The sequence below is a fragment of the Pteropus vampyrus genome, unplaced genomic scaffold (genome assembly GCF_000151845.1).
Source record: "Pteropus vampyrus isolate Shadow unplaced genomic scaffold, Pvam_2.0 Scaffold20, whole genome shotgun sequence".
Lineage (NCBI taxonomy): Eukaryota > Metazoa > Chordata > Mammalia > Chiroptera > Pteropodidae > Pteropus > Pteropus vampyrus.
In genome coordinates, this window is record NW_011888801.1 from 933,743 (window position 1) to 949,315 (window position 15,573).

Consider the following 15,573-nt stretch of genomic DNA (forward strand, 5'->3'; position numbering starts at 1 on the left):
AAGAAGCACGGGCCTGGGGCTCTCCCTTTATTAGGGTCTGCAGGTGGGGTGCCTAGGGTTTCAAGGGTCCATTCTTTATTGGTAAGTTTCAAGTACAAGAACATAAATTAGTCCATGGGAAGGGAAAAGCGGGGACATTCAAGTGGTCAGTTACCTAGGTTACCCAGGGCTTTCTCAAAGGGGAACTTCATAAGTGGAGGAAGTCTGGTTCCTTATCTAGTTGTTTTGCTTGTAGCTGTCATACAGCTGGCAATGTTTACACGAGATGGATGTCTTTGAATTGGGAGCCTCAGCAATCAAGAGCTTAATGTCAAGCACTTATATTACAGAAAGTTTTCTTAAAATATATCTAAGAATTATTCTCTTTGCTTATTTAGGGATTTCTCTTATCTCTGTTAGATCTTCTTTGCTTATTTTGTCATTTTCTTTTGAATTCTTCTATTAATTTTTTACTTTAAAAATTGTCCTCCTTTTTATATTTATCCACTCATCTGTCAATGGACACCTAGGTTTCTCCCACCTTTTGGCTATTGGGAATGTTGCTATGAATATTGGGTGTAAAAGTATCTCTTTGAGTTCCTGCTTTCAATTCTTTTGCGTAGAGAGGAATTGCTGGATAATATTATGTTTATTTTTTTTCCAAACATTTTTTATTGAGAAACAGTATATAACATAAAATTTGCAATTTTAACCACTTTAAGTGTACAGTTTAGTGGCATTAAGTACATTCATATTGTTGAGCAACCATCACAATCATCCATCTCCAGAAATTCTGTCTTCCCCAAATGAAATCCTGTATCTATTAAACAATAACTCTACATAAACTTCCCGCTAGCCCCTGGCAACTGGTATTCTACTTTCTGTCTGTATGGATTTGCTTATTCTAAACAGAATCATGTAGGTATAATCATACAATATTTGTTTTGTGTCTAGCTTATTTCAATCAGCATGTTTCCAAGGTTCATCCATGTTGTAGGATGTCTGAATAGCCTTTCTTTTTTAAGCCGAATAATATTCCATTTTATGCATAAGCCACATTTTGTTTATCCAATCATCTCTTGATGGACACCTGGGTTGCCTCCACCTGTGGCTACTGTGAATAATGCTATTAAAATGAGTGTACAAATATCTCTTTGGGTTCCTGCTTTCATTACTTTTGGCTATACCCAGAAACGAAATTGCTAGATCATATGGTAACTCTACATTTAATTTTTTGAGGATTCACCATACCACACCATTTGCCATAGTGGCTGTACCATTTTATATTCCTACCAGCAATGCGTGAGGATCGCAATTTCTCAATAGCCTTAACAACACTCATTTTCTATCTTTATATTCTTTTTGTGATAATAGATATCTTAAAGAGTGTGAGGTAGTATTTCATCGTGGTTTTGAGTTGCATTTCCCTAATGAGTAGTGATGTTGAGCATCTTCACGCGTCTATTGACCATTTACATATCTTCTTTGGAGCAATGTCTATTCAAGTCCTTGATCCACTTTTTAATCAGTTTTTTGTTGTAAAGTTATGAGGATTTATTTCTGGGCTCTCTATTCTATTCTGATAGTCTCTATAAGCCAATACAACACATTTTGATTATTGTAGCTTTGTAGTAAGTGCTGAAATCAAGAAGTGTGAAACCTCTATTGTTCTTGTTTCAAGATGTTTTGGCTATGTAGGGTCCCTTGAGATTCCATATTTTAGAATAGATTTTCCTATTTCTATAAAAACAAAATCACTGGAATTTTGATAGGAAACATTTTTCCATCCTTTCACTTTCAATATTTAGGTTTAAAGCGAGTCTCTGAGAAAGCATACACTTGGGTCATGTTTTTTATCCATTATGTCAATTTGTCTTTTGATTAGAGAGTCTAATCTATTTACATTTAAAGTAATCACTGATAGGAATGGACTTACTTTTGCTACTTTGTCTTACAGCTTTTTTTTGTCCCTCATTTCCTTCATTACTGTCTTCCTTTGTGTTTAGCTGATTTTTTTGTAATGACATGTTTTGAATCCTTTTCATTTCTTTTCTGTAAATTCTATAGCTATTTTCTTTCTGGTTACCATGGGGATTATACATAACATCCTAAAGTTATAACAATCGAATTTGAATTGATACCAACTTCAACTGCACACAAAAACTACTCATTTACAGCTACACTACCCTTTATTAGTGAAGTCACAAATTACGTCTTTAAATATTGTGTATCCATTAACATATTTATAATTTTTATGCATTTCTTCTAAATCATATAGAAAAAAGTGGAGTTGCAAACCAACATTATAGTATTGATTTTTTTTGCCATATATTTACCTTTATTGTAGCTCTTCATATTTTGCTATGACTTCAATATCTAGTATCCTTTTTAACTTGAAGCATTTCTTGTAGAGCAAGTCTAGCAGCAGTAACTCCTCAGCTTTTGTTCAGATGGGAATGTAATAAATTCTCCCTCATTTTTGTAAGACAGATTTGTTAGATATAGAATTCTCAACTGACATATTATCCCACTACCTTCTGGCCTAGGCATCTTGAGAAATCCACTGATAATCCTACTCAGGATTCCTTATATATGACAAGTCAATTATCTCTTGATGCTTTCAAGATTCTCTTTGGCTTTCAAGAGTTTGATTACAATGTGCCTCAGTGTCATTCTCTGAGTTTATCCTACTTGGATAAACTCATGTTTCTGTAGGGGAACAAGGGCCTGGAGCTTCTTAGTCTATCTTCCTCTAGAACTGATGTTCTTAAATGTGTCTTATACCAACATGAATTAGTCATATTAGAACTAGAGGAAATGTTGATCCCTATCTATCTATCACCATAAGGACAGAATGCTAAAATGTAAGCATACTGATTTCTTGAAACATCTGCAAAGCTAAATAATTATTATGAATTGTCTTTCCTATTACATTGTCTGCTTCTCCTGCCCCAACCAATATCCAAACCACATATGAAACTCTCTTAGTGCTCTTAAAAATGCAGACTCAATCTGTACTGTTTTAGAGCAATGCTATTTAAAGCTGGTCCTCACTGAAATAAAAGAGCTTGTACCACAGAGTAAATAACACACTTCATCATGAAAATTTTTCTAAGAAAACAGCCAACTGAATAAAATCATGTACTTATTGATATAGTTTACATTTTGATGTAATCTTATCTCGTTGTGGACCAATAACAAAACCCATGCCAACTCTTCCACAAACTACACTAAGTAGCACTGTTTCAGAGCATTTTCAATTATTACCTTTCTTTCACTTTCCATAGGCTATTTTCCTATAGTTGCATAAATAAAAAGGATATGTGTGAAACACTATATTTTAATAAGGACTACTTTTTTCCATCTCACAATTTAAGTCTGAGTGGTCTTTCATTTCACAGAGCCCCAACTTTTTTACCTTTTAAATGTAAAGTAAAAATAGAACATAACTAAATTCAACTATTAAGTAAATTATTTCATCTTCTAAGAGTTAACAACTACAATGTTTCATTACACAGGTGTCAAAGGATAAGATTGATATCTGTTATTAGAAGTTAACCATTATGTAGTTTTACATAATGATTTAACCCAAGATATCCAAACCCATATAAAACCTACATTGCAATGGTGTTTAATTACATTAATGGCTTTAAAGTAGATATTACAATAATTCTGGCTCTTTGTGGACTTAAAAATAAGTGAATGCCTTTTCTAGAAAAGGTCGACTCAAGATATTCATCAACCTAAAAGCCCTGAAATGTAGAGCACATCACTCTATATGTTCTATTCTGAATCCTTTCAGGTGCTTAGCCTAAAACATATTTGTATTATAAATAAGCCTATTAGGAAATTGGAACAACCAAATGACAGAATCTAAGGATTTTCTCTTTTTGGACTTTAGGACTTATTTTATCTATGATTATCTTGCTTTGTACAACTACTTCAACACAAAAGTGCTGCAGTGGGAATTCAACAGTCCTCAAAAAGCAGACTATAGAGGACTTGCACTACTTTTGGTTGTTCTTTTGATTTAAAATCTGCTTTTATGTTTGATAAGACTGCCTTACTATTAATGATTTTTATAACTTAGTCTTCCTGCATCAAAATGTATAGTTAACAGAAGGCTACAAATACAGAGTCAGGTAATATCCAAGGACATTAGGAATATGAAATCTGTTTTCTGATAAATCTGATCCTTTAAAGAATGGTACTCTCTAGTGTTAATTCATTCCTTTTTTTCTCTAAGTTGTCCAGTGTTGTTCCTTCTAAAACACCACCTCTTACAATAGTGAAATAAGCGCTGCCAAGAGATTAGTTCTTGTGTTGCTAGCTACACAGATCAATATGTCATTTTCATTCTGCTTTCTCCTAGCAATCTTTTGTAATTCTGTTTATTCCTTCTCAACTGCTTTATAGTTATTTAATCGTGAGTGGGTATGTTTTGGTATGATACTGTAAATTTCTTAATGGCAAGACTCCAGTCATTGAATTGTTTAGCTTATAGGGCCCTGCATAACCATTGTTCATTTTTCACCTAGATGGATACCTGGTACAGAATTTATATATAACTAGTCAACACATGGCTATGTAAAATAGATTCTTCTCAGCAGCAATAGGATCATTATAATACATATACACATACACACGACATACACATATATTAGTTTATGTATGTGTTTTTACTGCTTACAATTTTTCATCCTCTTACACTGTAATAACCAGTTATATTTTTTTCTATAAAAAAGCAGTAGATGACTGCTTCTTTCATCACTGCATTTAACATTTAGCTTTCCAAAGAATCCTAGTCATTTTTTTTTAATAATCTTACTAGGTTATTACATAGTTACAAATTTACTTACCCTGCTGTTTGAGTGTTCTGGTGGATACTTCAGTTAACTCCATGTTGGTGATACTGGTCATAACTCTGTGCTTAAAGTTAATGAATGATGTGACCTCCCATCTTGAAGGCTAGGCACTTAGGGTTCATGAGGAAACCAGATTTTCCATGATAGCCCTCATTTATTTTAAAGTTCACCATAATAAAAATTAAAAAGATTGCAATGACCACTGGGCCCAAAGCTTTATACTGGAATTTTTTTTTCCGTTTCATTTAGAAAGAAAAATAGTTGATAATTATAAAACTTAAGCAAATTATGTAAGATCTAACACTGAAAAGAGTTTACTAATCCCATATGGTGTTTGGGGTTGAATATAATAAGGAAATTTGTAAGATTGTGGAATGCGCCATTTCCTTCTGAAATAGGTATTTTTATTCTACTTGCTAAAACACATATGGCAATAATGGTTAGTTTCCATCCTTTGAACCCCCATTTTATTTCTATATTTTGAATTTATGTTGCTTCTTCCCCCCCCAAATTTTTTTGATCATCTATGGTCACAAAAAATTTGAGTAAACTACTGAACTTAATTCTCAACATGTACTAAAATAGTTGTGGAACAAAAGGTAGTTGGGAAAAGGAACTTAACAGTTGATTTTTTTTTTTTTTTGATTGGTAAAAGTAATACCTTCTCTCCCAGAGAACTAATCAAATTCTTCCTTAAATACTGCACGAAGGATAAAGAGCCCTTGTATGAAGTAGGACTCACCTTTAAGAAATGTAAAACGTTGGTCTAATGGGTCCTTAACTTACTTCATTAGGCTCACAGCTTTATACTACCACACCATATTTTTGAATAAGAGAAAGTCTTAAGTACATTATTGTAATAGTAAAGTTGTAGAGTTCCCTTTGAAGGAAACATTTTGATTACACAGTTGAAAGTTCAGAGAACTTGAATTTTTCTTCCATAACAATGAGACCTCAAGTGAACAAAAATCAAGAGGATAAACCTAACTCCTGTATACTAAAGAATAGAAATAACCTGTTCTTGCGATAGCATGCATTCACATTCAAATATGAAAAATACCACACAGAAAACAGAAACATTTTTAAAAAAAGATTTAAGATCATAAATAGGTCATTGTTGTCACAATACATTTCAGAATTGAAAAAAACAAACATTTTGGCTTTTTAGGAAAAAAATTCCTTTAAAAAAATTCCCTCATCATTGAAAGGACTTGTATTTTTTAAATTTCCAGTCACCTAAGGCACGATATTTATTTAATCAGAATGCCAGTATCACCACCCCAGTGTGGCAGAAATAAGAGGCAAGGTATTAGCACTAAGAAAAACAGCAAATTTTATGGACAAAATCATTAGTCATTTAAGAAAAAGGATGAACAAACGGACTAAGCAATGATCATTTTAGTTAAGAAGGCCAAGTGTTGTTATGTAGGACTTTCTGTTAACAAATTTTTTTTTTTAAATCAAAGTATTTTTTGCCTCAAACAGATTTACTTCACCACAAAGAAGCTCAGAGAAAAAGGGGATTGGTAAAATATAGGATACTTTCTTTAAAAAGGACTTGGGAGAAAAAAAATCAATGTAGAAAGCATATGGAGGGGCAAACATTGTATGGAACTCAGATTAAATGCCTAGTTTATTCTTAGTCTTCAGGCAGATCCAGAAAAAGAGACTACCTAGGTACATACATCTCTTCCTTAATCACATGGCCCATTCCCGCCTACTGACCACCAAGTGAGATGTAGTGAAGTACTATAATCAGATACTTACAGAGTAATCTTTATCTAACCAAAAAAAGTTTTTTAAAATATAACAAATGTAAAAATTCCTCATTTTTAACTCTGCCTCATTTTGTCCTCTGTTTCCAAATGAAATTAAGGTTTTATATGTACAATGTGGTGATTTAGTGTTACTTTTAAAAGAAAAAAATCCCCCACAAAGTTAGTGATTGTCCACAGATGAAACATGGGATGAGGTGCATAACTCAATCAATCCTGGAGTGTTAGTCAATTGTAAACTCTTGAAAGTTAAGATTGGGAAATGTGTGTATCAAACACATTAGAATATAACAGAAGAGGAAAAGAAGCCTATTTGTCATTCCAATTCTGACAAGGTGCATGGTCTTCGAAATTCTTGTCCACGTTCATGGAGCCATTTATTGGATACTGTGAGAGAACAAAATATATTAATTCCCGCCACTATTTAATTAGTATTTAATTAACTTATAAGAACCAGGTCTGTAACTAAGTCTGTACATGGGCTAAAAGTTTAAGACCAAAACTAGATAAAGGTAGATGCTACTTAGGCAGTCTTTTACAAACTTCACTAAATGCTGGAAACAGAAGGTTTTATATATGTACATATGTACATTTGAAAGTCTGTGTACATGCATTTCCTTATGTTTTTAATGTTGAATATAAGATTTGAAAAATGAAATTAAAATGTAGGTACAGACAGAACAGAATATTGTTTTTTACCTGTTTACAAAATACAACTTCTAATACAAAGACATTTTTTAAATGAACACAATCTTCACTCTGAAGGAGCAACTCTAGATCAGTCATTATTATTATGTGTTCATTAAGTTTCCTTGGTTCCAAGACACTGTTTTTTAAGGTAACCCAAAAAGAATTTTCTATTCTCCTACATCATAGAGCCCCATTAACGGCATCAACATGTACAAAGTATCTGAACTAGGATCCATGATAATTAACTACCCTTTTACCTTTCTCAACTCCTGTATCCAATCTTTTATTCATCAAACCTTGTCAATTTTCTTTACAGCTCTTGAATCATTCTTTGCTCTATAACCCATTTGCTGCTGCCTTAGTCCAGGCTTTCATCATTGTGTAAACAATGGAAAACACCTTTCCAAACAGATCTGTCCTCCACTAACCTCTCTTCATTCTAGTCCAGTGATTCTCAAATATTATAATTAGCAGGGAAGATTTTTAAAATCCTGATGATCAGATGTTACTACTATGTCCAATGATGTAGTAGCCACTAGACACTTGAAATGTGGCTAGTGACATACTGAAATGGACATATTGGAGTTAAAAATATATTAAAATAACTTCACCTATTTTTATTTTTTATTTTTTTAATGTAGCAAATCCTGTACCTGCATGACCCTGACAGTGAGTGCCTTTCTCACCTCACAACAGTCCCAGATCTGGTCCCTAACAAGCCTGGAAAACTACTCTAAGACCAAATTTAAAAATGAAGCTTTGAAGAAGCCTCCTCATATGTAAGGAGTTGCCACCTTCTATTTACATCTTTGTATTCGTATGTACCGCACTATAATTTATCCAGTAGGATGCCTCAGTCAGAGACAATTATGAACTCCTTGAAGGGACAATATCATCTCATTTGACTCTGAGTCAGTTAATGTTTCTCAGACTAGCAAGTGGAAATACTGTTAAAAATCCGTCATCAAAATTCTGATCTGATGAAAGTAAATTTATATAAAGATCAGAAACTTGTGTGGTTGAACCCCATTCAATGTTAGAGTCATGGCAAGCCAATCTGTCAGGACTTTTGTTTTCAATTTCTTTTGAGATGTAGACTGTGATTTTTGTTTCATATTTTGAAATTATTACAAAGAGAATATAGGAAATATTTACCCCATTTGTTTCCAACTAGTACTGGACAAGCTGCATGCCGTGTACTATAATCTCCTTCTCCACTAGCAAACAGATTATACCAGAAAACAGCAGTTCCCTGTGGAGAACAATACAAAATTATTCCCCAATAAAATAACAGGTTATCATTTTTTGTAGTAATAAAATTTTCCTCTGTTCCTGCAAAAGTACTCCAAGGGAGCACTATGTCTTCCTCTAATATAATTCCGGAAATGATTATATCATTTACAAAATTTTCATGATCACATGAAAACGTTAATACCACAAAGTTGCTTGACAAAAAAAGGTATTTGCCAAAGCAAAGCTAACAAATCTTATAATAGAAAGATGGAGGGCAAGCATCATATGGAACTCATTTTTTTCTTAAATTTTTATTTAAGTATATAGTTGGTGTACAATATAGTGATTTGACATTTTTATACTTTACAATGTAATGCCTGGTTGTTCATTACCTCTAGTAGATACTCATGGTAAATTATGCCATAAAAATATCCAAAGTTTTGCCTAGAGATAATATAGTCCTTAAGTATACTACCTTTAAAAACATAATTTATTAATTAGACCATGAAATAAAGGTATATCTCTTCCTTAGGGAAAAAAATAGAAACCCTCAAAATTAAAATAACAAACAAACCAAGTTTACCTTTTTGGGCCAAACACTAGCTCCTACTTCAGGAAAAACAGTGGCTCCTCCTGCAGACACATCACTCATCTATGAGATGAGAGAGTATTATCAAAAATACTGGTAGAATAAAGTTAAACATGCTCTTTGAGGAGGCTACGATACTGAATATTAGATGGTGAGAACATCTGGACTTCTACTTACATAGTGCATGTTATTCAGTTCTTAAAAAAACAAAATAAGATGCTGTTTAGGTTTACAAACTTAGGTAAAAAATATGTATAAAAAGCAAAGGAATGATAAAGTCAGTAAGAAAGACGAGAATATAATTTGAAATAGGCACTTCATTTATAGCCAGAGGTAAAAAGGATGATTTAAAACTGACATCAAGTTATAGGGGTATAAATACGTATTTTATTGCACAGAATATAATCTCCACTAGCAAACAGATTATACCAGAAAACAGCAGTTCCCTGTGGAGAACAGGAATTTTTCATGTTTTGTTCTTTACTAGGCTTTAGTGACTCAAACAGTATCTCAAGTATTCCTGAGATAGGTGTTCCATAAATGAATTTAAACAAAATGGAAATAAACAAAAATAATAAACTAAAACCAGTTTTGTCATTTTTCATGGTAGAAAATCAACACATATTAACTGAAAAGCAGAAGATTAAAGGATTACATATAGTCTTAAAGGTAACCTAGAATAAAGATACAAACCTTCCAAATTAACTAAAGAAGCACATGCATAAAATAAGGCAAAGGAAAAAGATATAGTGAAGATTTTTTTCAAAAGCAACTTAAATAGAATGTATAGACAGTCTAAGATTGTATCACAAAACAAAACCCAACTATATGCTTATATTCAAGAGTCACATCTAAAATAAGTGACTTAAAAACACTGAAAACAGAAAAATAAGATTTGCCAGGCAAATGCTGTACCAAAAAAAAACCCAAGAGTTTAATCTTAGTATCCGGACAATCTAAACCAAGGTAAAAAGCATTAGGTAAGATTAAAAGAAGGTATTTCACCATGAAACATATACAATCAATAACAAAGATCTAACTCTTAAGCAATGAAAAAACTAACTTTGGAGAAATTAAAAAGTTGTGCTATGTGGCCCACCTAGAAATAGTATTTAAATAATGAGAGAAATGAACATTAATCTTAATCTAATCAAAATGCTATGTAATTGGGGGGGGAGACATAGTAATCATATAATCTAATAGTCAAATAATATTATTAGATTTAATCTAATATTTATGGATATTAGACCAAATAATATAGTATCAACATGCACAAAAGCAAAGAAATACAAGAAAAAGATACGGCCAAAACTAAATGTTTAATGGCTCTTATATATCTGAAGGATACTCAATTTCTGTAAACAGAAATGTAGATTAAAACCACAATAACTGCCAATCTGATAAGGAAAACACGTAGAGATGAAAAAGTTTGACAAACACAACACACTTAATGGTGGGATATAAACTGGCATAAATCTATGAAAAGTTCATCTCTAGAAAGTATATAAGACTTCACAGCACAAATTTTGTGAAATGTGTCAACTTCTCTCCTGGTTTACCCTTTCTGATAATCTGCTCTTATTTTAAATTTCATATACATCTTAAATCCTTTTTAAATCCTAAATCCTTTTTTTATGATACCTTAAATTGTCTTTTTTTTACGGTATCTTACATCTTTTTGGAAATAAGATGGAGTGGTGAAAGGGATGGAAATAGCAAAGGAGGGAAAGAGGAATGGAGAAAATAGGGTAAAAGACAAATCAAATAGGGAAGGTTGCAGAAAGCCAAAAAGAGATGCCATTTTATATAACTCAAATGGGGGTAGAAGGTGGAAAGAGCAATGAAATAAGCAAAATTAAGTCTAGATATAAAACATTTTAAGTTAACAAAGGTTACAACATTGCAGGAGATAATATACAGGAGATAATATATTCCAAATGTCCTGTCCTATGTGTTCTTTTTATATGACAGTGATATTATTCTTGAGTGGTACGATCTATGTCCCTTCCTCTTGAAACTTGGCAGACCTTTGTAATTGCCTCAATTAATAAAATACAGCAGAAGCAACACCATTTAACTTCTGAGGATAGGTAATAAAAATGCCACACATTTCTGCTCCCCTATTCTTTTTTTCGGTGGGGCGGGGGGACTTGCTTTTACAATCTAGTCACCATGTGTGAGGAAGCCCAAGTCACAGGTAGGTATTCTGGCCAACAGCAGGCTCAGTGTCAGCCTTTAAGATGACCCCAGTGCTCGTCATCATCTGACTGCAAATGCATGAGATCCAGAGCAAGAACCATGAGTAAAGCCCAGCCAAACTTACACTATTTTGAAACTTTAACAATGTGAGAATGGCTACCCTTGATGGGGCTTCCAGAGTGCTGTAACAGGCTACTTCTTGATCTGGGTGCAGATTTTACCAGATGTGTTCATTTTGTCAAAATTTATTGTTATATGCTTAACAATTTGTAAAATTTGTGATATATATCAATAAAAATTCAATAGTATTAATGTGTATATATATACATTTACATAAACATAGAGATGCTTATATATACATATTACGATGACTAAACAGTCCATACTCCAAAATCTAAATGATGATTAAGTAGTGAGACTATCTGTAATTTTAATTTTCTTGTTCAGGTTGTAATGCTGCAATCTGAAAAAGTTAAAATTGAAAAAAAAAAAATTCTTAACTCTCTTTACTAAGTTGCGAAAACTTTAAACTGGGATGTTAAATAAGAGCAAACATCTGAACACATCAAAATAAATGAGCCATGTGATCAAATCCCAACTTGAAATAAAAATTTAAGCTGTAACTTACATAAAATAGCCATGTAGCAATTCTATTTCCTGTCCCCAGCTCTTTGAAAGCATCTGGCTCGTCTTTCTGTGAATAAAACACAACTAAATCAATGGCGTAAAATCCAGTAATTCAAATTTCCAGTGGCAACTAATCAGTAATATGCTGAAGGGTATGCCAACAACAATCCAAAAAGGGTCCTTTACTCTTTCCAGCACACTATATGCATCAGGCATTCAAATACTTGTTGGTTGCTGATTCAGCTATTCAGCTGGTACAATGAATACTTTTGATAAGACCACTGGAAGAAAACACCCCAGATTCATTTGCCAAAATCAGGAGAACAAATAGCTACTACCGACGGATTAAAAAATTAATACCTATAGTTTTAGCTTCTAAAGAAAACAAGACATGAGAGCCTCTTAGCTACATTTGTAAAGTCTAACCTCTGTGGGTAAAAAATTTACCTTGAGATTTTCTTTGAACTCATGATCCATTCAAATGTTTACTGCTACTATGACTTTCTTTTGGACAGTCAGTACTTTAATCTGGCTGGAGAATTCACATCTGGCTATTTAAATCTAAATTAAAATATAATATAGTCTCGGCATTTTTCAGAGAAAAATGAAAATGTTTTTTTCAAACAGAAATTTACACACATCATTACTTGTAATAGCCCCAAACCGGAAACTTAATGTCCATCAGAGGATGAATGACCAAAAAAACTGATACATTCATACTATGGAATACAGCAGCAATAAAAAGGAAAACACTATCGATATTTTCTGCAAGACTCAGATGAACCTCAAGGGAATTATGCTGAGTGAAAAGAGACATTCTAAAAAGGATACATACTATACATAATATTGTGAAGTAACAATTATAGTGAAGAACAGATTAGTGGTTACCAGCAGTTAAGAATGAGAAGAAGAAGGGTGTGTGCAGCTATAGTACTGCAAGGGAGTCTTGTGGTGATGGTGTGGTTATACATTTTGATTGTAGTGGTAGTTACAAAAGCTACACATGTAATAAAACTACACACACACCTGCAAATATAACTAGTGAAATATGAATAAGCTCTGTGGCTTATGCCAATGCCAATTTCCTGGTTCTGACAGTGTACTATATTTATGCAAGATGTTAACACTTGAGTTGGCTGAATGAAGAGTGCATGCATGGGAATTCCCTATACATTTCTTTGCAACTTCGAAGGAATCTATAATTCAAAATAAAAATAAAAATAAATAGTTATACTAATGTCAGGGCTTGAACTGTAGTCTTTCACATCACCCAAGACCTTCAGACATTTTTCAATAATTGAAAACAGGAGGAAAAGAGACTAATAATATATTTCTTGCCAGCCTACATAGAAAAAAGTCTAGGATTCTGAGATTAAGCCAGTCAAGGGCTGTAACACAATATATAAACCGCACTTTCTTTTAAAAGAACATACCCTTATTTAAAAATGGAAACAGACCAAGAAATTTATTAAAATACCTGGCACATTCTTTAGAATTCATGGAATTATGATAAAGCTTAAATTAAGATTTGGTAATGCCATACTTTGTAGTTCAGTGTGTTAAAGAAGGAAAAAACGTTCAATACTTATTAATCTTAAGCAAGAGTACTTGGGCAGCGACAGCTTTTCAGCAAACTGCTTTGATATTTATTCCTGGCCTCTTTATATCTATTTTATATTTTTTATTTTCCTGTCTCTCAAAACGTGTCCTTGTAATTTCTTCAATTTCTTGGCCAATTCACGAATTCACCTCAGTGGTCTCTAATCTGTTTTAATTTATCCACTAAATTTTAAATTTCAACAATTACTTTTTTCTAAAACTTGTTTATTTGTCAAATAAGTTATTTGAGAGGTTATTTTTATCCTATCTTTTGTTTTTTAAATGTTACATTAGTTATTTTATATTCTGTATCTGATAATTCAAGTATCTAACACCCTAGAGGTGTCTAAATCTGATGGTTGCTTCAGTCTCACCAATGGTGTTTTATTACCAGTTAGTAATTTTTTTTACATGAGTTCATATTTAGCAGAACTTAATCTTTAAAATTCCCAGGGTGCTAGAATAAGGATGCCTCTCTGGGAGATATGAGTTTGTTTCTGCCAGGCACCAAGGAGCACCACTAAGTTGAACAATTTTAAATTAATTTCTACTTTTCCAGTGTAGTAAAATTTAAATCCAAGATTCATGCAAGCGCAGGCCTGTGCTTTCTAAGTCCCAGAAGAAGCTTCCCATACATACCACACTCCACCCAGAATGGTAAGAGGCAATGCATTTAAAAATATCCTAAATTCTTTTACCGTATAGCTAGTGTTTTTTTTTTTTCCTGCTAAAAAGGCTTCACCATACTAAAGAAGAGAATTAACATGTCATGCCTAAGTTTCAGTGAGACTCCTACATTCTTTTTTTACTTACCCGTGCAAAATCAAAATGGGGTTCATACTGTCCTCCAACTCCATAATTTGCTACCTGAAGAAGAGAAACAAAGCATGAATGAAAGAACTATCGAAATTACTATTAAAAAAAAATCTATAATCCCCATTATGGCCTCATATATCATGATTAGGTACTTCTACAGAAATGAGAAGAAGAGCATTTTAAATTAATGAGAGTTCTTGAGGAACCAAAGATGAAAAACTAAGGATGGCTACTATGTGCTATTTTAGAACTTCTATTAATATGCTTTTCTTTAGCAAATGTTTGGGGGAAATGTTTTTCCCTAACATGTAATTTAAACTAAAATTTGAACTAGAATATTAGAATTAAAATTTTCTAGAACTAGAATTTTGAGATTTATATTAATTCTCACTAAACACTTTCCTTTGGAATTTAAATCGAGACATATCTTCCAAAGCTCAAAATGCTGTCTGAATTAAGCCAAAGCCTACTCCAGAGCAAGGCCCCAACTCTCCAATTCTATGAAGGCTGAAAGAGGTGAAAAAGCTCCAGAAGAAAAAACTGATGCTAGCAGAGGTTGTTTCATAAGGTTTAAGGAAAGAAGCTGTCTCCATAACATAAAGGTGCAAGGTAAAGCAGCAAGTCCTGATATGGAAGCTGCAGCAAGTGATCCAGAAGATCTAGCTAAAATAATTAATGAAGGTTAAGGTTGGTGGCTACACTAAACAAGATTTGCAGTGTAGACTAAACAACCTTATATTGGAAGAAGATGCCATCTAGGACTTTCATAGTTAGAAGTCAATGCCTGGATTCAGAGCTTCAAAGGACAGGGTGACTCTCTTTTTAGGGACTAATGTAGCTGGTAATTTTAAGTTGAAGTCAATGCTAATTTACCATTCCGAAAACCCTAGGGCCCTTAAGAATTATGCTAAATCTACTCTGCCTGTGCTCTATAAATGGAACAACAGCATATCTGTTCACAACATGGTTTACCGAATATTTTTGCCAGCAGTCCCCAACCTTTTTGGCACCAGGAACCAGTGCTCCTATGAGAATCTAATGCTTGATGATCTGAGGTGGGGCTGAAGCAGTGATGCTAGTGCTGGGGAGCGGCTGCGAACACAGATGAAGCTTTACTCGTTTGCCTGCCGTTCACCTCCTGCTGTGCAGCCCGGTTGCTAACAGGCCACAGACCAGTACCTGTCTGCAGCCCAAGGGTTAG

General features: G+C 33.3%; 1 protein-coding gene across 2 annotated transcripts in view; it reads right to left on the reverse strand.

The window, feature by feature from the left end:
- Nucleotides 1-5,369: 5,369 nt before the first annotated feature.
- The window catches only part of P4HA1 (prolyl 4-hydroxylase subunit alpha 1), a 69,392-nt gene continuing 59,188 nt past the window's right edge, over nucleotides 5,370-15,573 (reverse strand). For both annotated transcript variants that reach the window (XM_011355216.2, XM_011355217.2), the window contains exons 11-15: nucleotides 14,370-14,423; nucleotides 11,959-12,024; nucleotides 9,126-9,194; nucleotides 8,465-8,561; nucleotides 5,370-7,006 (exon numbers count right to left, since the gene is read on the reverse strand). In XM_011355216.2, the coding sequence (XP_011353518.1) occupies nucleotides 6,936-7,006; nucleotides 8,465-8,561; nucleotides 9,126-9,194; nucleotides 11,959-12,024; nucleotides 14,370-14,423 (357 nt within the window). In that variant the 3' untranslated portion in view covers nucleotides 5,370-6,935. The remainder of the gene's footprint in view (nucleotides 7,007-8,464; nucleotides 8,562-9,125; nucleotides 9,195-11,958; nucleotides 12,025-14,369; nucleotides 14,424-15,573) is intronic.